We start from the raw sequence: 23861 nt of genomic DNA, 5'->3' as shown, positions 1-23861 counted from the left end.
TCTGTCCAGGAAGTATGACTTGCAATAATCATCTGATGATCCTGAATCAAAACCCACAAAAGGTACCCACAAAAGGATCTTTGTCCACAGAGAGCAAAAATAATTGGTCCAAGTTTGGCTAGGCAGGCAAGGAATCAAAAATTTTAAACTCATCTTCTCAAAGCTCTGTAATTAAATGGCTGCTTTGAACTCACTGATCATATAAAGCATAGACACAGTCCTGCCCACTCCAGCTCTAAGCTGTTCACCTGGTCCATGGGCAGGCACAGATGTGGCTGTGCCTGGGAAGGCTTTTTATAGAAGGGAAGGTTGAAAATTCATGGTGTGTAAGTTATTAGGAATTACGGAAAGATCCCAGTGCCTGCCCTTGCTCAAACACCTTCCAACTCTTAGCTGCTATGTTTAATCAACTAACAGACATTTAGGTAAAGGCTCCCATGACCATTAAGGTGCAAATCTAGGGAGAGAAGAGTGTTTCCTGACTGTTAGTCATTTCCTCCTTTGTGTATATGAGTTGATAGATTGTCAGGTTCCCTCCCAATATCCCCAGGAGCAGACTGTGATACTGAGAGTATCAAATGGAAGGATGAAACTAGATGGAAAACTGGGCTCAGAACAGTGTAGCCAGGACACCAGAGAGAAATCATTTTTTCAATATTGTCTAGGGCTGAAATGAAACCCTAGGTTGGTCATAAGCTGTACATGGCTGGACTCTATCCTCTTAGTTAATTCCATATAAGTATAAGACCTATTTTTCCACATTGACCTTGGAATTTGGAGGAGATGAATGGCAACAGTGCTGGCTCATCAGCTGTTCTACTCCTCTCCCCTGACTGAGATGCCAGTGACTGACGAGGAAGGTCCATGTTTACCAAACATTATAAAGGCATCACAGAAAATACCCATATGCATTGAGCAGTACTAGCTGGGAAGGACAAAAATACAATATCTGCTCCCATCTGTGCCTGGTCCCTTCAGAAAATGTGCACACATATGGTTGGCCCATGTTAATTAAGTCCAAATGTGGATAGGATTCAACTTGGAGAGCAACTGATAAATCTGCAGCTACAACTTTTCCAAATGCTTTGATATTTCCTAAATGAAAATGTTTAGAAGGTGTTGAATGGGAGAGGGCTAAACTGCACACCATGAGAAAGATTTACCAAATTACCAAAGATTCAAATAACCAGTTCTCCCCACATTTTAGTTACACTTTAAATTTCAGGCATTTCACAGCTAGTATTTATGTATATACCCAAATAGTCACAAGAAGAAAAAGGTTATTAGCCTGCACGTTAAAATAATGAGAACTGACTTGTTCATGATCATTGTGTTGTGTAAGTTCACAGCTATTTCGTGGCGGCATTGAAGTGAAGAAAGAGAGAAAAGCCCTGTCTAGCAATTTTTTTAATGTTTTATTTGGGATTATTTTACTTTTGGCAAAAGGGAAAAAGAACAAGTGTTTATGAACTGTAAATCTGGTTTTAAGAAAACCAAAGTAACTTTTTATCTGCGGACAGCTGAGAGCAAAAGTGTGTTATTTGGCTGGTGTTTTGCTGCATTAAGACTTTTATTGTGGTAACTGGTGGAGAGTTGCTGGCCACTGTTTCTGTTGGCAGAGGTTGGAGAGAGAACAGGATCTTGGTCAGACAATAGGGTGGTCCATTCTTGATTAGATAACACTTTGAAACCAAACACAATTCCTTAGTTTATTCTTAACAAGCAGCTAAAGAGGGAGGCCCAAGGCATTACCTGAAAAATGATGCAGTTGTCACTTCTGTTATGAGCTATATGCCTCCCAAAGGAAGGAAACCCAAGGCACAGAGAGTACTCGTCTGCTTGAGACTCAAGATGGAAGGTGAGTAGAGCCTGAGTGTAACAAGTATTGAATAAGGAAGTGTCCATGTGTACGGGTTAGGCAGAATGGGGAGCTCTGTCTCCCCACTTTCCTACTCTTTATCCTACAGCCAGCCAAGGTTGATGATGCCATTCATTGAGCATTTAGTATGAATCTAGAACTGAGAAAAACTGCAGAGCAAAGAAAGGTTAAATGACTTCTCACAGTCACTAAGATTGGATTTGAACCCAAGTCTTCCTGAACTTCAGAACTGCCACCTGCCCCACCCCCATAACATTCTGTCTTTAATCCGTTAGCTCACTTATTACTTTTTAGCTTTCATCTAACTGTTCAAATTTAGCAAAACATCGCTACTTAAATGAAACATCAAATAAAACATTTGTTGTATTGTCCTATGAAAGGAATAGTCAATCTGCTGTGGGATGGCCTTGCTCTGAGTGTGTGTCACATGTAGAACGTCACGTAACTGTGTATGTCCGTAATTGTCTTTCAGTGACTGTCCAGCGATAAATGTTGTATCAGATGTTGGTTTGTAATTTTAAATGCCACAAGCAGGAGTAGAGTTGTTGGAAAGACACCTCCGAGCTTTGAAGAGGGACAATTTTTTCCCATTTGAAAATGGAGCACCTTTCCTTTGGATTACTAGCTATGAGAATGCACTCAAGTAATTCATGTGTCTCATAAGAGCCACGGTGATATTATGTGTGTTTATTTTGGGATTAATGCCATCCAGGGAGTCTTTCAAAGCAGCACAATGGACCAGGCAGAAGCCCATGTGAGCAGAAGTTGAGTAGTCTCATCAGGACCTCTGAATTTCCCTGTGGCTTTCTGCCACAAGAAAATTCAAGTAATAGCAGACTAACCCTTAAAGTCTGCTGGCTCAAACCTACCAAGTGATTTCCTTCAGCCTACATATCCTTTTAATAATTATCCCAGCCAACCATCTTTGTATAATTGTCTAAAAGTATGTAAACCCATAATTCATGAACACATTCTAAAATAATATCTTGTGGATACTCCTGCTGGTTGAATCAGAGGGTACAAATGATCTAATTTGCAATTGGGAAGTTTCTCCATAGAGAGTCCAGTATTAAGTATTTGTCACTGTGTAAACTGTATGTTGAATATAAGGCTGCCTCTTAAACAACAGGTAGTTCAGCCTTCCCTACCCAACTCCAAAGTCTGATTCCTCTCCTCAGGAGTTGGATATTCAGTTTGGGAGTAAAAGGTTCAAAGACCGAAAAGTTGTTTGAGATAGGCACCTTAAAATTCAGAATCTCCTCTTGTTGACTCCTAAGCCCTAAGAGACAGGAAGAACCCACTCTTGTTTCCTCATCCAGAAGGAATTTTGTAGTTTGGGAAGGAGGAAATCATTTTGAGACACTATAGACTTATGACAGAGCTAGAAGGAGCCTCAGACTTCACCTGATCTCCTGGTTCAATCTCATTTTATAGATTAGGAAACTGAGACTCAGAATGATTAAACTCATGGGGTTAGAGAGGCTGGTCAATGAGCCTGGAGGATACAGTAAATGATGGAAGGAAGTGTGGACTCCTGATGCCCTAAACCACCTTCTCAGTATTCTGTTCTTTGCACCATTGCTTTCAGAGCAAACTCTGATGAATGTTAATGCAGTGGAAATTTACCTCCAAAAGGAGAAAAACCTACTGGTTGCTATTGCTAGTCCAATCAGGTAAACAGTCAAGAACCAGCGGCCATGCCAGCTGCCATGTATTTCACTGCACCATTCCCTCTTTCCTTCAAACAAGGATAAGATCTTTACTCTGTTGTGTTTGAACCAGTTATTATGCCCTTGAGTGTATGTGTATTTCTGAACCCAATCAGGAGCTCAACAGATTTCCAGCACTTTAAGAGAGTCTGTCATGTACTGAACACACTTTTAGACTTTAATGCTTCTACCCTCAGGCATGCCTTTTTTGAGGACCACTCTCCAAAAATGCCCCCTCGGCACCACGTAGCTTAGCTCCTGCTGAATCCACCAGCGTTTGTGCATGCCGGCGCCTCCCACCCTCCCAACCTTGCTTGCCTCTAGGAAGAAGGGGATCATTGTGGTTTCCATGGCATTTCTCAGTACTTCTCTGAAGCCTCACTGCTTAATTCTGATGTGGGCGCTTATGTTACAGTCATTAATTACTGCATTAAGTCAAGTCACAAAACTAATGAGGATTTGGACACAGAGTTGGAAAATGAGAATGTAATTTTGCCTGGATTATAGGATATAAAGATAAACATGGTCCAAATATGCATAGAGAGAAGAAATCACAGCTTTTCACAGCTTCCTTCTAACAGAAAATACAGGCATATGTGTCTCATCAAAATTGGGAGTAAAATTGATCAGAATATCACCATTGGTAACGTTTAGGGAGGTCTTATTTCACTGTGCATTCTATTTTCAGCTCTGACATCTAAGTAAAGAATGTGCTTTTTTTCCTATGCTATAAAAATCATTCTTTACCAAGATTAGAATCTTTTGAAGTTCTTGCATCAGGCCATAGGATGAGTCAAGGTTGGGAGGCTATGTTAGAAAAGTTGGCCTTTTACGTGTGTGGATAGAGTTGGTCATTAGACAGGATTATTTGGGGAGCACTGTTGGATGTCTGTCTAGAAATTTATACTCCACCTACTCTCAGTGGTGCCTGTAATCTGTCATCAGAAGGAGAAGTCACGTCAATCCCCAAGAGTTCCCTATTAAACTGAAATACTACTGGGATGGTGGAACACTGAATCACCAACACCTGGAATTATGAATGGAATCAAAAGGAATTAACAAGCAGATCACCCCTAATGACATAAAGGAATAAGTTTCAGATCAGAGCTAAGTTTGATCATGAGGGGTGCAGATATCTTGGTGATACGGAATGCTGTTGCAGAGGAACAATCCCATGTTAGTGATTGTTCGGAGAACTCTATGCACTTGGAGGATAGCACAGGGCCTCCAGGTACCTGGTCAGTCAAATAAGAAGACACTGAAGGCACACAATATTTCCTTAGCAACTTGGCGCCAGGCATACCCATTCTGGAGGCATGTAATAAACCATGAAGCAAAATTGTTAACAGTTGGAAGGTGATAGCTTCCTTAAGAAAGATGGGGTTTCTCAAAACAAACAAATAAAAAAGAGCTTAAATACCCTAATATACAAAATGTGCATACACTTTTAGGGAGAGTCCAGGCCCCCCTGGAATTGTTACCTTGCCCTCAGGTTAAGAATCCCTGCTGTATAGGGTCACACTCAAGGAGTTGGTCCGGCCCATCCCTAATGTCCGGAGTTTGTAGGGAATCTATCCTGGTCAGTTTACTCTTTGTCTTAAAGATTGGAACATAAAGCACAGTCCCTCAATGACGAGAGATACCGAGGGTCCTAGAGTCTGGCAGTACTGCTTTGAGTCTATGTCCACATGACATAGAGTGCATTCTACTAAAGCTATTAGCCAAACCATCTCTTTTTTCACAGCTGAGGAAACAGAGGTTCAGAGAGAGAACAAATTTTCCTCAGGTCACACAGCTAGTTCTGAGGCCAGAGCCCCAAGCCCAAGGGTATTTTGACTCTAAACCCCCTGTCTACTATGATATCAAAAGGAACCAAGATAACATTCAACAGCATCAGTTTCAGAGTAGGGGCCCCAAACCGTCCAGCAAACTGAAAACTGCAAGATGAAGAACATCTTGACGCAGATTTTACACAGAATTAAGCCAGCAACACAGTGTTGGTGACCAAACATATGTCCACTAACTGGTGGGATGAAAATGTATGAACACAAAAACAGTGAGGTAATCTCTCCATCCTTCTAAAATTGGTAGCCATTTGTGTATCATGTTAATAAATGTAGGAAAAAGCAACTGATTTAAAGTTGTAGCAAATATGATTTAAGTTACAGAAGGAAGAATTTCTGCACATTGTTAGAGTGACTTTTATGGGATCCAAAGAGAGAATATAAAATCTCCTTCTCTGAAGGTCTTTAAAAATAGAATGAGTTCTCAACATGTTGCCCGCAGGTAGGAAGTTGACTTACTAACTTTTCATGGATCTTTTCAGCCCTTTGATCCCTGGGATAGTAAAATTTTTCAGAAAGTAGATATGCTATATAAGCTATGTAAAACTATCAAGTGATCTTCCTATTGGAAAGTTAATTGTTGCATTTTGAATTTAAACAGTCTTTTTAGAAATTTGCAGAATTTGGAGATACTTTATATTCTCATCTTAAATCTTCCCTTCTTCCTCTAATAGTCCTTTGAAAATTGAGTCTCAAAATGGTTGATTGCGAAATGACTTGTCTTTGGAATTGTATTTCTTTGTGTCTTTGGATTTGAGTTAGAGTAAATGAAGAATGATGTGGGGCAGGAGATGATAGCCCTGAAGTAGAAGTCAAGAGCTTTGACTCTCGTTCTAGCTCTCCTATTTATGGGCTCTGTTATTTTAGCTTATTTAACTTCTGAAAGAAGTCACTTCCTCATCAGTAAAACAAGGGTGTTGGATTAGATATTTTGCAAGGTAATACCTTCAAATTAAAAATAGGGATCCTATGCGTCTATAAAAGTCAGAGTTCTCACAGAAAATTCTCAGAAGCAGGGAAGAAAACAAATATTAGCAAAGACATTGTGGACATGTGAGACCAGCTGCTCCTCTTTTAAAATACTCACCTTCTCTTTTTTCTTTCATATTGCACACCATATGCCACGATGCCCTGACTTCTACTACAATTCATTATACTCAACTCAATAAATATTGTTTGAACAATGATATGTATGATACTCAGCTGGAAAAAAAAAAAGGAATCATCTGAGAGTCTGCCATGGTTAAAGCTTGAGACTTCCACCTTACTTGAGACTGCTTCCATTTCCATTCCTTCCCTCCTTAGTCAAACCTCCACACCCAGAGGGACTCCTGAGCTCTAAGGAGTACTTCCGCCCAGCCCTCTGAGTAATGAAGATTCTAGGTTCACACCACCACACCCAGCTCTGCAGCTACTGTGACAGATACTGGCAATTTTATGTTAGGATGATGGGACTGAACCAACCAATCAGAAAACACTTGAAAATAAGCCCCTTAAAAAATGATACTCAAGGCTCACCTCACTATTCCACTATGGATTCAGGCCTTTTTGAGTAATATGAATTTGGAATTTGACTGTCTCTGAATAGGGTGTGCAATGGAAGATGTGTGTCCTTGTTTACACTTTGGTCAAGGATGGTCAATGCTTAATGGGATGGGTCAAGAAAAAACTTGAAAAGAGTAAACTCAACCATATCGGGGAAGTGAATATTAAAAAAATCAGAGGAGAAATGGACAGAAATAGATTGGACACTTTTTCATCAAAAGAGACTATGTCCTGCATCACTGGATAGAAATTTTCTAACACTGAGCTAAGACCTTTGGTTCCTATTTTGAAGATTTGGTTGAATTTTACTAAAGTTCTATAAGTGTATAAATCTGCAGGACACTAATGCATTTTTGGTTTACTGTTTCTCCTTTTTGAAGCCTTTGTCTTTTGAGAAACAGATCTGTTACATCTTGGGAAGTGTGATCTTGCTTGTTATGAAGTCAGTGGACTACACAGTACTCTTTGTGTTTTGTTTGGCCATCAAAGCCTTGGACTTTGGTTACTATGCAGAGTTGATTCTACCTCTGCTACTACAAAGCTAAGAAAGTACAGCATTGTTCCTGGATGAAATGCTATCATCTATTTGATTTAAGTTTTAGGAAGACTCAAATATAAAACATCACCATAGAAAATCACATTTTTTAATGTGGACCAGTGTTTAAGTAGCTATTAAAATGTGTCAGGGAGAGGCAATTCATGAGTTTATCTTTGGTACTTATGTTGTATCCCTTCCTTGTATCTTTTTTGACTCTCTTCATCCTCTCTGATTTTTCCTCTCAGGCATCCAACATGCTTGTTCTCACTATCCTTCTCAGGCATTAAACCTACTATCAGAAAGAAAATTTCATATCAGCTCTTTATAGCTTAGTATGAATTTAGAACAGTGTATTCCCTCTCATGGGAATTTGTATTGTAAACCTGAGAGTAGAGGGAAAGTCCTTCTTAATGGAATGTCAGCAGGGACTTCCCAGCGCTTTTAAGACACCAGAAACTAGCCTGCTTGACTTTAAACTTGAGTTAAACCTGCAGTTGGGCATATATTAGCACTAATTACTTCTTACCATCTAGTTAAATTGAGTTCAGTGACTCAAGTAAACAGGATTGTGGCTGCCAACCCCAAAATTCTAACAATGTTTGAGTCACAAAATTCACTTGCAAAGTTACAGCCACTTTTTTTTCCCTGTTCCCTATTTATTTGTATTACTTAATTTCTCTTACATCTGCCTGCCTTGTTAGACTGGAGCCTTTCCAGGACAGAGACCACATTTTACTCAGCTCTGGATCTGTAGGCCCAGCACAGTGTCTGGCTCATTGAAAACCCTTCCAGGCAAATAATTAGATTCCTGTAGTTCGAATCTGCCAAGAGCCATGCTTCCCTATGATGGCATGCCCGGTTCTACTACACAAAGCCTCTTTCCCCTGATTTCATAGAATATGCACAGTGAAGGAAGAGTCTAAACCAGCCTGCCACAGGACAATCTTGACCCAACCCCAAACAATTGTTAGGGTATTTCAGAGCCCATGATATCCAGAGATAGAAGGATTGCCTCTGGCTCTAGGTCTGGGGAACTTTATATGCTTCGTGGTTCTAGAATGGAAGGGCCTTTATAGAACAGAAGGAAAAAAGCCTGGTTTTATTTCAGCGGTGCGTGATGCCAGGTATTTACTAGAGCAAATGCCACCCAAGGCCCAGAGGGTTCGCTGGAGCAGCTGATACCCTGTGCTGCTTTTTATAACTCTCCTTCCCAGTGCCATGCTCCACATATGTCCCATTTCATCAGGTCACATCATCTTAGGTTGTGCCCAGCACTGCATCTTACACCAAACGCATCACCATGTGGAATATTCTGTTTCCTTCAAAATTGTTATAAAAGTAAAAGTAATGTTTCTAAAAATAAAGTGGGGGAAGTTTCCTGGTTCTTTGTGGAAGCGGTGACTTTGCCACTTTTTACAAATGAGCAGCCTCTTTCCTTCCCAAAAGACATTGGAGCTATTTGCCATCAGCAGGCTGTGAAATTACTAGGTTAAGAATGGAATATACAGTACAGACCTAAATTGTATATAGATTTGTGAAATGAGGTAGTGGTGGTGGTGAGTCTGCAAACTTGTGAAAATCATTTGCAAAGACACTAGCTGTCCACAGTTTTGTTTTTGTTTTTGTTTTGTTTTGTTTTGTAATAAGATTGGAGAGAAAGGGGGAATTCTATAAAGGGTCTTTAAAAAGTGAGTATTCAATGTAGTCAGTATCTCTCATATATAATAAACTGTCTTGACCCTTTGGGAGGGATTATGAAAGATGCAAAATCCAAGAGCTTATTATTTAGAAAGGAATGCTAACTTTAAAATACAAACAGCCATCATTTCATTTATTGACAACATGCTCTGTGTCAGGAACTGTGGCAGGTATTTTAATGTACTCTCTACCAGGGATTGGCAAACTATGGCCAAAGGGCCAAATCTGGTCCACCACTTAGTTTTGTAAATAAGGTTTTATTGACACACAGACACACCTAATTGTTTGAGTGTTGTCTGTACTGTTTTGTGCTCTGATGGCAGAGCTGAGTAGTTGTGACAGACATGAGACAGTCTGACCTGGAAAGCTAAAATACTTACTGTCTGCCCTTTATGGAAAATTTTTGCTGACCTCTGCTGTATATAATTCATTCTTACAAGACTACTCAGAGATAAATATGGTGTTTCCCATTTTCTAGTTAAGGTAACTGAAGGTTATAGGTTATGTAACTTAGTATGTGACAAAGCTTGGATTTAATTCTGGATTTATCTGATTCCAAAGATCTACGTTCTCATGCTATATCTGGGTACAGAAATTGCCAAAATAAGAGGTAGGAAGAAGTAAGAGCCTTACAGATTCACAGACTAACTATTATTGGAGTTCAGAAAAGAGAGATTATTTTCAGCTTAGAGTGATAAAGATTCTGGAGAAGATGATATTTGAATATAAAAGTGAAAGTGCATCTGAGGAATTTTCTATCCCAGGCTCAAGCCCAAGAAAAGTTAACAGATCAAGGTCACGTGTTTATTTAGAAGCAGAGCTGGGATTAGAACCAGTGTCCCACTCACTGAGCTCAAAGTATGCTCAGTGACCAAGCTGAGCCATTGAATTTTTCTGTGTGTGTAGTTAAATGCGATAGAATGGCCTCATTATGTCAATTGAGAATTTGTATGTTATGTTCAATGGTAATTGAACTAAAGGGCCTTTACTTCCTTTATTGAACCAATCAAAAACATTTGTGCAGGTATTTATACGATACCATCTCCTACCCAGCATCCTCCCAAATGTATTTCGATTGTGGAGAATTCCACTTCTTAGACCATGGGAACCCCTTGCACAGTCATCAACTTTAAGATTCAAATGATAAACAAAAGACCACTAAAGTTAAATATTCAGCTACACCTTGCCCTGCAGAATCAGGCAGCTCTAAGCCAGGAGAAAAATGGAGAAGGGAACAGGTAGCAGACGAAGTAAGCTTACCTGATACTGTAGAGCACTTTGCCATTTTTGGAAATTCGAAGCAATTTGTTGTCAGTGGTGACGTCATGGAAGTTGGCACCCTTCTCATTGGCAAAGAACAGATCTGGTTTCCAAATGGAGTCCAGCATTGATGGGTCCAAGTCCAGAGAATCATCAGGGTACTCGCTATATGCCAGCCGTGAATCATTCCACTGTTGTCTCAGAAAAATATTCACTCGGTAGTCCTACAGAAATGCCATGTGTAAGAGTTACTTATAACCCACTCTGGCGTAAGAGTCCCTCTACATTTCCCCATCACTCTTCTCCCTGATCTGGTGCATGCAGTACTGGTGTCCGAGTAAAGCAGGCTGTGTATATCTTGGTCAAAATAAACCCCTCTGTTAGGAGTGGGAACGGAGGCGAGAAAGAAGACTTAACCAAACCAGAACACTAATGGAAGACGTTGAGTTGGTTGAGTTGTTTGTTTGTTTGTTTGTTTAAATTAGTCATTCAGGGAGGAAATAATACTAACTCAGTCTGATTTTGCTATAGAAGAACGTAACCACCAGTACAGAAATCAGACTGGAATGGCAGATTGTCAAATAAACCTGATTTATTTTCCAAATCAGAAATGACATGATCTCTATTTTCATTCTGCTCAGATGCTCTGGGCAGAAGAAAACCCACTCTATAATTCTGGTAGTGGAAATCTTATTATAAAACTCAGACATGATGGGGCAATATTTTTTAAATTCATCAACGTAAATATTAAGATAGTTCCTGTTGACAAGATCATTCCCTTGCAGTTACTTACTTTTGAAATTCTTAAATATGTTATCATTTCTCTGAATGGGTTGTATCTACAGTAGTCGACTTGATGCTTCATAAAAACAGAGTTGTTTTTTTTTTTTTCATGTTTTCCTAATCGGAGCACCTTTTGGTAAAGGTGTTCCTCCCTATGGGAGCCTCAGGTACACCCTATCATTCCCACTTGGCCTGGGAATTTTCTTCTGTGCTGATGAATCAGCTTGGGGCGGTAACTTCTTCTCAGAGATTTCTACTCAAAGGTCTTTAGGTTCATGGAAACTCTTGCTTCGCTTGACAGAGTGGACCCCAATAGAGACTTCCACAGTATTCTGTAGGCAAGTGGGACTATGGTTCAGAGCTAACAGTTGTCCACTTCTGCCACTTATGGTCATTTAGGGTGATATATACTCATCCCATCTGACTCTCTTTCCTTTACCTTTCTCACCTTCATTTGCTTTGTCTACACTTCTCTGTTGTGGTGCCTGAATTTTGGGTCATTGTTTACTTTTCTCTAATGGTGATCACCCTGACCTGGTTTGCCTGAGAACTTCCCAGTTTAGCCTCTCAGTCCCAGGCAAAACTCAAATGGTTGGTTACTCTATAGGGTACAGTGGAGACCCCCTGAGGATGGTCAATTTTGGTTAATCTCTTTAGAGCCAAAAGAAAAACCATCACTAGGTTAAGATCAGGGTATATGGGAAAGGGCTTCAATCCAGTTCCTTCTGCTTGTTACCAAACTCTCCAGATTCCCATGACTTCCTTCCAAATACAGCCATCCTGATGATCAGGCTAATAGAGTATTTTGGAGGTGGCAGTTCTTAGAAAGAGTGCTGAATATAGGCCTAAAGAATGCTAATGAGCAAACAGTTACTAACTTATGAAAATCAGTCATCAAAACCCAGCTCATTTGGAAAAGCTGAAATATTAAAAGAAATAACCATAAATTTTGCACAACATAAGAACTTTCTGACTCAGAAAATTTTAAAGCTGACTTTTATTTGAAATTATACCAGGCTTGCACGGCAAATTCCCAGAACTAAGAGGGTGCTGAGGTGGGCCCAGCCAGGCTTCCGCACCATCCTATTTGCTCCCTGGCTGTCTCCTCCCTCTGTGAGTGAACCAGGAGAATGGCAGAACTTCAAAGTTCTCCCCATCACGTAATTTGCATTTTTGGAATCGTCCAACGGGGCCAGACGGTTGTAACTGGAAAGAGATTATCAGTTCAGTGTTTCATTGGCAACAGGAGTTACCAGAAGCTTTGGAGTTTTGTGTGAGTAAAGAATAGGAATGTGTGATTTGTGGAAAATCAAAACAGGGGCTACTGAAAAATATACTAATCCAATTTGCATATAAATATGCCCTAAATGGATCAACTGTGAGATTTCCTGAGGAAAAATGCAATTTCTCCACTATGTGACTTCTACCCATTTTATTTTTCTGGGGGTGGGAACCAATTATCTTTAATAAAATTTTGTGTGTTGGGGGGAGGGGTCTCTGAGCTTGTTTCAGTAGGAAGTAGGAAAGAAGAGGATGTCATCCCTTAGTCAATTCTGGAGGTAGAGAAACTCTAAGTACAGGAAGTAATGACAGCTGGAAATAACAGAAGTGAATGGGTTAAATTTCTTCGCCATTGGGAGGCCACTGAGGCCCCCCACCCAGCAATAAATCAGAATGGGAGAGGCCAGGAACAGCCAGATAGCGAGTATTGGGCGGCAGAATCACCAGGAGAACATCACTGCCATCCTCCCTTGAACCTGAGAATGATTTAAAGATGCACATTGAGAAACTCTAGAGACTATTACATTCATTACATACAATATGAAAACATTACCCTTTTAAGAAAATCTCAATATACATTTTCATCACTAATGTACATCTTTCCAAAAAGTCTTTCCCATGAGTATTCTTCTCCAGTGTTTCCTGATTTTCTAGTTTGAATTTTATATATAGAAAATAATTAAATAGATTTCTCCCAATATTAGTACTTTAAAAAGAGCACTGAATCATTGTAAAATGATTATAAATCAATAAAAAATGTTATATTGTTTAAAAAAAAGTAAATACAGAGTCAATGTAATATTAATAATAAAAATACATATGTACCAGAAAAAAAATAGAGCCATTAAATGTCTAACAGTTCATTTAAAATAAATTAATTAGCCTATTTGTAAGCAAGGACAAGTGGAAAAGTTAGAGGAGAAAATATATTCTGTGCTACAATGACAGGAATTTTATGAAATAAGACTTCTATTACAGCCTTTGGAAGTATTTATTCTCTATAATGTATAGGAGTTTAAATTTTCCTTAATTTTGTTTATGATGATATACATTATTCCAAAACAAATGGCAACCATAAAGACCTTTATTAAAGAATAGAAAAGGACACCTAAGGATTTGGAGAAGTAGAAGCCAAAGTAAAGATTTTCTGGGGCTATGCCTTTGTAATTCTTTCAGTTCACTGTCATTTTCAGTGTAGGGTAAAAATTGGACATGTGTGGTTTATCTGTGCATCATCTCTGTTTACAGATAGGTTTATTCTTTCAAGATATTCCAAGCCACAGGAGATAGTTATATTGTTCGTAGCCTTTCTTTGTCTTTATTTTTACTTCTAGGTTTAATGACATATTAAGGGAGAAATCATGCTTAAATGTAGACTGAATTTTCTTTTACACTGTCTTCTCTCTCCAGAGGCAGATTCTACTTCAAATAAATGACATATTTCCTTGTATTAAAGTTTGTTTTCCTATGGTTGACTGTCTGGGTGCTGGATTAGGTAATGGAAACATTCACATTAAAAAATACGTATGTATATAAATATATATGTGTGTGTGTAAATACCTATTTGCACTTTTTATTTTTTCAACAGCTATGTGTAAGTCATAGGATCTTTATATTCTTAACAAGGTAATATAAGTTCCTATATTCCATATTATTATTTCACATCAAATTTAGAATTTCTAACGTTTCACTTTTTCTGGTACTTTCTAATGCTATGACCACACCACAAAGATTGTTTCCTTAACTTAATTCTCATGTTCTTGTAAGCATCTGAATAATATCCATTTAAATATTGACGCCTTAGATCCCAGAGTTGGCAACCTCTGGCTTGTGGGCCAAATTTGGCCACAACCTGTGTTTATAAGTAAAGTTTTTTGGAGTACAGCCATACTTCTTTGCTTCCTATTGTTTATCGCTGCTTTTATGCCAAAAGGGCAGAATTCAGTAGTTGTGACAGAAACTATCTGGTCCTCACAGTCTTAAGTATTAACTGCCTCGCTTTTTACAGAAAAAGAAGTTTGCCAGTCCCTACCCTACATGACATGAGGATTTATTCTTTGATTTAAGCACGGTAGTTTCAAAGTATATGTATATATATATTTATATTTTTTTTTAGTTTCACACAAAAGCCATAATTGAAGAAAATAAAAGATATTTTTAAAAAGCCAAATTACATTTGTCACATCAAAAGCTAAGACAAAATTAAAAAAGCACAATACACATCACTCTTCTGATCATGCGATTCAATCTATGTCATACAGCAGAATAGACAGACCGTTGATATTACACTCAAGCGATGATTTCCAAATTTTCTCATAGGAAACATGACAAAGGACACCTTAATAAGTGACCAGGAAGCACCTAAGCAGCCCACTTATTAAACACCTTCAGTAGCTCTTACAGACACAGGAAAACAAGGATAACCAGTTTCCATTTTCATCTCCTTAAATGTTTAGCTTTCTCTTGCAGGAATGAACATTGAAAAGGTGCACATTTACATTTTTGATTGAGGGTAAAATGCAATGAGATTTAGTCAAAGCAACTTAGGGGGTCTAATTAATGCAATCAGCATTAGGTCGTGCAAATATTGTCATTGAATGCCATCGTGTAAAGCTGGTGATAGTGATTTGGGCGGCTGGAAGATTTGCCCTCTGTTAACAGGATAAAACCAAGAGAGGAGAGACAAACTGAATGCCAAGTCCAGAGTTGGAGTATTCTTTCCATGATCAGCTTTTCTTCTGAGTCATTTAATAACCCTATCAAAACTATCTTATTTGGGGAAAATTCTTAATGCATTATGTCCTGTCAAAGCCCTAGAAGTGTCATTTCTGGACAGTGCTGTGTCAGAATAATATTAAAATGGGTAGTGGAGTTGCATTATGTCTGACTTGCCAGTAGAAAGGAGTGGTAAAAGGTAAATTACTCTTTTACATCAAGGACACCCAAAAGTACAATCATTTGTTAAACACAATCCTAGAAACCTAAAAGAATTCATAAAAACAGGGGAATGCTGTTTTTTACTTCTCGTGGCATTATTCTCATTATTTCACTTCTTGAGTGTTTCTAGGACATTAGCCACCATAGTACTTAGTCAAACTCGACTATATTTTATTTTGATCTCATCCAGTAATACCGCTGTATAATTTACATAGTCATGAAAATTAGAATCAGCCAATTGACTTAGGACTTAAGTGGTATGGGGACCAAGAAAATGTTTCACCCAAAATGTAATCTCACACCGTAGCCTAGCACTGTAAGGCTGCTGATCTAATAAGCTGTGTCACAGGCAACCCCACCGCTGTGACATCTATAAGGAACCTTAGTGAATTTGATAGTATCTGCAGTTGTTTCATGTATGTGAAACATGTCTGCACATAGATTATGATGAGTTTTAGTTTTATGTTTATGAGTTTTTTTTCTTTGGAAAAGCCATGCATGTGATGTAATTGCTGTGGACTTGAAACAGCTTTCTATTGCCACCAAATTGTGTGTGTGTGTGTGTGTGTGTGTTTATTTTAAGGTCATCTCCTTGGCATATATCTTAAATGTAGCATATCAGATGCTTGATTATGTTAAGACTTCCATTAGATGAAAAATATCTCCCAAACTTTGAAATTTCTACTTCTCAAATATTGGAGGTGAAAATGTTAAAATATCCTTAACCATAGACCATACGTATTACTGATAATTTGACCTAAATCTAACCAAACATCAAGTGTTTCCAAAACTTCTGTGGCATGATGGATAAGAGATTATTGAATTTTAAGTAATGAACACTTGAGTAATGACTTTCAAAGCTGAAGGAGTATAACTCATTGCTTTCTAGAGGTGAAAGAACTTGGAATTTGGCACTCAGTAAATGCCCCACAAATATACAACAGTGCTCTTTGATCGCATATCCCGTTTCTTCACACAATGGTTTCAATGCTCAGTCCCACTCACCATTGTAGTTTCTGCTATTGACCCAAAGCTGTTGATAAATATGTTGCAGGTAACATTTACAGGAGGCCCTGCAAGTTGAACAATAAATAGAAAATTTGACAGGTTGTGTTTATGGCATAATCAAGTCACGTCATTCTCTTGCCAGTGGCATTGTAGCACTTACCATGGTGGTTTCTGTCACTGATCCAAAACTGTTGATAAAAATATTGCAAGTAACGTTTACTGGAGGACCTGCAGAACGCAATAAGAATGTTGCAATAGACATTGAAGCAAAAATACAGCTCCATCAACATCTGTGCAAATGACTAAGGATGGGAACAAAATTAAAATGATGATGACATTGCAAAAAAAAAAAAAGTTTTACCCAGAGAGGTTCATAGTGATAACATTCCCACTGGTATTTCAAATAATGACAGTTAAGCATGATAACTTACCCTGAAGAGTTTTGGATTTGGAAAATACAAGCTGAAGGCTGTTAAGCTGAATTAATTGTGAGTGGTTGCTATCAAAATAGACTTTTGGATAGGTGGCTTTCTTTGACCTTAGGCTCATCAACATTGTAGATGTCAACAGTGGGCGCCCATGGTGATGAAGTAGCCTGGCTCGTGAGTTCAAATGGAGCTGCATTTTGAACTGTGGATGGGTCAGGAACATCCATCTCCTTTGGTGTGATACCCTTTAAATCAGTAGGTCTAGTTTGATTCTCTTGATACCTCTGAATTTACCCCATTCCTTCTTTATATTCTCTGACCCCCCCCGCCAATGAAAAATGATGCACAGAAATACAAAGTGAAAAAAAATTAGCTCATTTTAAGAAATAAACATAGCAGTGTCACTTAATGTCCAGATTTTTGCCTCAATAAATATAGTGTAAAGCAAGGTTTATTAATCCTAGATGTGCTTTGAACAAAGAGTTGGCTTTTTCCTCCAGAGACCCAGGAGCTAACTCTCATTTCCTTTTGCTCTTTGTCTCTCATCCAAGCACTAACCAGGCCTGACTCTGCATAGCTTCAGAGATCAGGTAAAATCAGGTGTGTTCAGGGGTCGGGTGGGTATGGCCACAGACCCTTTGCCCTTTGACAACAGATAAATCACTTTCTGATGATTTTCAGTTTCATGTTTTGCTGGGTAATATGTTTATTGCCCTCATATAGTTTCCCCATAATGCTTTCTGAGACAGGAACATACTGCCATGAACCACCTATTTACTCACTGCTTCTTCCCCCCCGTGGAAATTTGTCTCTCTTCACTCAACAGAGGCTCAGCAACCTGGTGCAAGCTACACCCCAGTTGGCTTTGTACCCAACAAGCCTGTAGGGTCTGAATGAGGAAGAGTTTGACTTGAGGCCTCCCTCAAAGGCTGGTATTAAACACAGTTGTGGCGGCACTCGAGTACCATGTTTTTACTTCCACAAGTTCACATTAGGTTCTCAAAACGAGGAAAGGAAACTTGGGCTAAGCAGCTAATTTAAGTCCCCAGGCAAGGACTTTTGGTAAAAGAAGGACCAAGGAGTTTTAGAAAAAGAGATGTGCTAAGCTGTTTTTCTTTTTAACATAGCTAACCTTTCTGGAGTTAATGAAAAAATAATTGTGTGTTTGTTTTTTTTTAAAAAAGGGGCTTGCAGGCATGGAATCACAGGCACCACCATATTATCAAAACATTTTCAGCCTATATCTTTGAAAGATTCCAAGTTCATCCCCCTGTTATTCAGCATCTGCCAAGATGACTTCTTCTCCATGGTCCCGTCCTACTCTGCTTAATTTTGTTTTTCTCTTGGTTACTCAGAATGAAACCAAACAAAACTCTAAATGAGTCTCTTTCTTGGCCATAAAATTCTATGCATAACAAATACATTATTCTCCTAATAAGAAATAAGTTAGATAAGGTAGAGGCAAGTCGTGAGAAATTGTGTCTCTTTGCTTTTTTCCTCCCTTCACAATAAAATATTTCCCTTTAGATGGTCCAATTCAGGATGGAAAACTTTAATGAATTTTTATATGCAAGGTAGAAAATGAATGATGTGGGGAAAGAAACAGGAAAAAGAGAAGTGTCATCTTAATGGGAGGAATCTGAAAATCCAAAAGTAGGTTGTCTTGTGCTGTGTGTTATCTGTCTGGCTTCCCCAACTGGCTTGGAAGAAATTAGAAGGCTGGGTCTTACCATCATATATTTGTTTTTATCCTTTCCAGTATTTTTTAAGTTACCACATATTAATACACTGTACTAAGCACATTAAAAATTATATTGTTTAATCCTCACAAAAAAACCCCCTCATTTTACTGTTTCACTAAATGTTTTCAGATGAGGAAACCAGGGGTTAGAGAGGTTAAATAACTTGCTTAAAGTCATGCCACAGTAGTTAGAAAAGCTGAGATTCAGTGTCTCATCATTCTGATTCCAAAAACGTAAAGTTTCAAGCACTTCGCTGCTCTGGATTCATTGCATAATGTCCTCTTTTCCCCTGACCTGCCAACCATGGTATTTTCCATTGGTTTGCACGTTTCTGGGATAATTTCATCCTTTACATCTGATCGCTTCAATCTTGGGCATTGCCTCAAGGTTCATTTGCATTTGGATATAAAACCTTAGAAAGAAAAAGAAGTAAAACTTTTGGTAAGGGATTAGCATGTGCATATAATAAGAGCTCACACATATTAAAACCTCACTGAGTGTCAGTGAGTGCGTTATTTTCACTCTTCAGTAATTACGTGCTATCGTGTCCCCCATTTTATAGATGAGGAAACTGAAGCACAGAGATGATTAATTTCCCCAAGGTCAATGAGTTTGTGTGAGACAGAAATTGCCTAACTTTAGGGATACTTTTTTAAACTACAGGGATAAAATGCCTGAGGCCAATAGAATTATCCTGATGATATAGTTTACCTAAATGTGGGAGTATGCCTGCAAGTTCTTTGGGTTGAATGATAGAATTGTTTTTCACTTTAAGAGTTATCCTGATATGTGCCAGAACAACCTTCCCTCTGTGTTTTAGCTCAATAATCTAAGGTGTTCTAATTAACAAGGACACATTCTTAGATGTGATCACCAGTGAATAAATGTGTGCTATAAACTTTAGAAGGAAAGAGTTAGCACTAGTTAACCTCATCTAATTAATCAGCAAAGGTTTTCCAAAGTGAATTGGATGAGAATTTGACTGGGAAGAAGAATTATGTAGACATCTAATCTCTCACATCACTATCTTCCCCTCTCTCCTTCCCACCCTCTCTCCCTCCCTTCCTTCCTTCTTTCTTTCCTTCCTCGTCTCCTACTTCCAGTCTTCCCTCTCTCCTTTCCTCTTTCCCTTTCTCTCTTGCTCTTCCTTCCTTTATTTTTTGCCTTATTCTTATGAGAAAGAGCAATCTTGCCATAACTCAAGTATGTGATTCATATATCAATGGAAATAAAAAACATTTTTGAAATACTTGAAATGTATTTGGAAAAATGGCTCCCCTCCCTGACCCCCAGCACAAAGTTATGACAAGCCCCATCCCATACTGATCCTCTTTGTTGCTATATATCATTCTCTCAGATTATCTTCTTTGAAGTAAGGCATTTGTTTTGGTAACCCAAGTAAAATTATAGTTATGCTACTTGACAAGGATAATATAGTTATTGATTATTGTCCATTAACATCTTCAGTTTTGGATCAGTTGATTAAATTGGCTGTAAGAGGGAAAATAGGATCACTGTGAATAGTGCATCCAACTGTTATATCCCCTGCTACTCAAACTGTCTTTGGAAGGTCAGCAGAATCAGCACCACCTGGGACCTTGTTGGTCCCTGAAACTCAGGCCCCATTCTTCACATCCTGCTGAAGCAGGCTGCTCTTTAACAAGGGGAATTTGTTCCTGCAGATCATTTTTAGTCCCTTTCAAGGTCAAGATCATTTCTTTGTCTTTCATGAGTGTTCCTTAAAATGTTAACTATAGTCCCTTAAAACTTCTAAGGTCAAACAAGTTTGGAAAACTCTGTTGCATAAGGTTAGGCAAATTTCTTTAATGAAGGTTTCCGCAAAGTTGTGCAACCATCACCACTATCTATAAAGAAGATGTGGTATATTTATACAATGGAATACTACTCAGCCATAAAAACCGACAACATAACGCCATTTGCAGCAACATGGATGCTCCTGGAGAATGTCATTCTAAGTGAAGTAAGCCAGAAAGAGAAAGAAAAATACCATATGAGATCACTCATATGTGGAATCTAAAAAACAAAAACAACAAAAACAAAAAACAAAACATAAATACAAAACAGAAATAGACTCATAGACATAGAATGCAAACTTGTGGTTGCCAAGGGGACGGAGGGTGGGAAGGGATAGACTGGGATTTCAAAATTGTAGAATAGATAAACAAGATTATACTGTATAGCACAGGGAAATATACACAAGATCTTATGGTAGCTCACAGAGAAAAAAATGTGACAATGAATATGTATATTATTCATGTATAACTGAAAAATTGTGCTCTACACTGGAATTTGACACAACATTGTAAAATGATTATAAATCAATAAAAAGTGTTTAAAAAAAATTTCCAAAACTTTTCCATGACTTTAAATAGAAACTTTGTAACCGTTAAGCAGCAACGCTCCATACTCCTCTCTCTCCAGCCCCTGGTAATTTCTAATCTACTTTGTGTCTCTATGAATTTGTCTATTCAAGATATTTCGTATAAGTAGAATTATATAATATTTGTCCTTTGTGTATAGCTTCTTTCACTCAGCGTCACATTTTCAGGGTTCATCCATGTTGTAGCATGTATCAGAACTTCTATTTTATGCCTCAAAAATAATCTATTATGTGTATGTGAGTGTGTGTGTATATGGATACACACACTACATACACACACTACATGCTGTTTATTTATGTTGATGGACACTTGGTTGTTGTCAACTTTTGGCTACTGTGAGTAATGCTGCATTGAAATATTTGAATTTGTGCTTTTAATTCTTTAGGATATACGTAACTAGGAGTAAAATTGCTAATTCTATCTTTAACTTTTTAAGGAACTGCCATGCTATTTTCCACATTGGCTGCACCATTTTACTTCATCACAAGCAATATATAAGACTCCCAGTTTTTCCACATCTTCAACAATGCTTACTTTCCATTTTTTGATAATAGCCATCCTAGTATGTATGAAGTGGTTTTGAATTTCATTTCCTTAATGACATTGAACATCTTTTCATGTGATTATTTGCTGTCTTCTTTGGAGAGAAGTCTGTAAGTTCTTTGCCCATTTTTGTATTGGGCAGGTTGTCTTTCTGTTGTTGAATTACAGGAGTTCTTTATATATTCTGGATATTAAACCCTTATCAGATATAATTTGTAAATATTTTCCCATTCTGTAGGTTGTCTTTATTCTTTTCTGACACTGTCCTTTGATACACAAAAGTTTTTAGCTTTGATGAAGTCCAGCTTACCTATTTTTTACTTTTGTTGCTTGTGCTTGATGTCATCAAAAACAATCAGCTGCCAAATCCATGATCATAAAGATTTACCCCTGTTTTCTTTTTAGGGTTTTATGGTTTCAAGCCCTTATATTTAGGCTGTTGATTCATTTTGAGATAATTTTTGTATATGGTGTGAGATAGAGGTCCAACTTCATTCTTTTGCGTGTGGAAATCCAGGTGTCCCAGCCCTATTTGCTGAATATTGGTCTCTCCCTCATTGAATGGACTTGCTACCCCTGTCAAAATCAATTGGCCATAGACGTATGGACTCTCAGTTCTATTCCATTGGTCAACATGTTTATGCTACTGTAAGTACCACACTGTTCTGATGACTGTAGCTTTGCTGTAAATTTTGAAATCAGGAATTGTGAATCCTTCTAGTTTATTTTTCTCTTTCAAGATTGTTTTGACTATTCAGGGCCCCTTGCAATTTCATATGAACTTGAGTATTGGATTGGATTGGATTTTTCACTTCTGTGGGAAAAAAAGGGTGTTGGAATTCTTATCAGAGTTACATTGAATTATAAATTGCTTTGGGTAGTATTTACATTTTATTAAGTATTTCTACCCATGAACATAGTGTGTCTTTCCATTTATTTAGGTCTTCTTTAATTTCTTTCAGCCATGTTTTGTGATTTTCAGTGTGTAACTCTTTCATCTTTTTGGTTTAATTTATTCCTAGGTATTTTATTCTTTTAGATTCTATTATAAATGGAATTGTTTTCTTCACTTCCTTTTCAGATTGTTCATTGCAGTTGTATAGAAACACAACTGATTTTTGTATATTGATTTTGTACCCTGCAATTTTACTGAATTAATTTATTAGGTCTAGTAGTTTCCTTTTGGATTATTTGGGGCTTTAATTATAAAAGACCATGTCATCCACAAATGGAGATTAGTTTCACTTCTCTCTTTCAAATTTGGGTCCCTTTTATTTCTTTTTCTTAGCTAATTGCTCTGGAAAAAACTGACAATAAAATGTTGAATTGCAGTGGTGAAAGCAGGCATCTTTGTCTTGTTCCTGATGTCAGGGAGAAAGCTTTTAGTTTTTCACCATTTAGTATGCCTCCTGTAGATGGCATATGGTTGAATCATGTTGTTAGCTGTGAATTTTTCATAAATGCCCTTTATCATGTTGATTAGGATGTTCTGTCATGTATTGGGTGTTCTATCCATTATTGAAAATGGTATATTAAAGTCTCCAACTACTACTGTAGAAGTATTATTTCTTCCATCAATTCTATCAAGGTTTGCTTCACATATTTTGGAGCTCTGCACTTTGGTGCATATATTTTTAGGATTGTTATATCATAGTGATGACTTGACCCTTTTATCAATATATATTGTCATTCTTTGCCTCTTTTAAGAAATTTTGACTTAAAGTCTCCTTTACCTGATGTTAGTATAGCCATCTAAGCTCTCTTTTGGTTATTATTTGCATAGAATATCTTTTTTCATCCTTTCACAGGCAATCTACTTGTATCTTTGGATCTAAAGTGAGTGTCTTGTAGACAGCATACAGTTGGATTATAATTTATTTTAACCATTCCTCCTATCTATGTCTTTTGATTGAAGGGATTAGTCCATGTACATTTAAAGTCATTCCTGATAAGGAATGACTTCTGCCATTTTTTATTTGATCTCTGTATATCTTACAGCTTTTTTGTTTCTCATTTCCTCTGTTACTACCCTTTTTGTGTTTAGTTGATTTTTTTTGTAGTGAACCATTTTGATTCACTTTTATTTCAAAAAAGTATACTTTTTATATATTTTCTTTGTGGTTACTATGGGGATTACATTTAACATCCTAAATGTATAATAATCTAGTTTGAATTGACATCAACTTAACTTCTATAACATACAGAAACTCTACTCCTATACACTTACATCCTCCTCCCTTTATGTTTTGGTTGCCCCAAATTAT

At 37.8% G+C, this 23861-nt stretch overlaps 1 protein-coding gene across 3 annotated transcripts in view; it reads right to left on the bottom strand.

Moving 5' to 3' along the window:
- Positions 1-23861, bottom strand: part of GLRA2 (glycine receptor alpha 2) — a 172554-nt gene that overhangs the window by 116333 nt on the left and 32360 nt on the right. For 2 of the 3 annotated variants that reach the window (XM_074359731.1, XM_074359733.1), the window contains exons 3-4: positions 16643-16710; positions 10474-10697 (exon numbers count right to left, since the gene is read on the bottom strand). In XM_074359731.1, coding sequence (XP_074215832.1) covers positions 10474-10697; positions 16643-16710 — 292 coding nt within the window. Of the gene's footprint in view, positions 1-10473; positions 10698-16479; positions 16548-16642; positions 16711-23861 lie in introns of all 3 variants that reach the window. The other variant, XM_074359732.1, reaches the window with a different exon arrangement.

The sequence above is a fragment of the Camelus bactrianus genome, chromosome X (genome assembly GCF_048773025.1).
Source record: "Camelus bactrianus isolate YW-2024 breed Bactrian camel chromosome X, ASM4877302v1, whole genome shotgun sequence".
Lineage (NCBI taxonomy): Eukaryota > Metazoa > Chordata > Mammalia > Artiodactyla > Camelidae > Camelus > Camelus bactrianus.
This window is presented reverse-complemented; position numbering and strand designations above follow the sequence as displayed.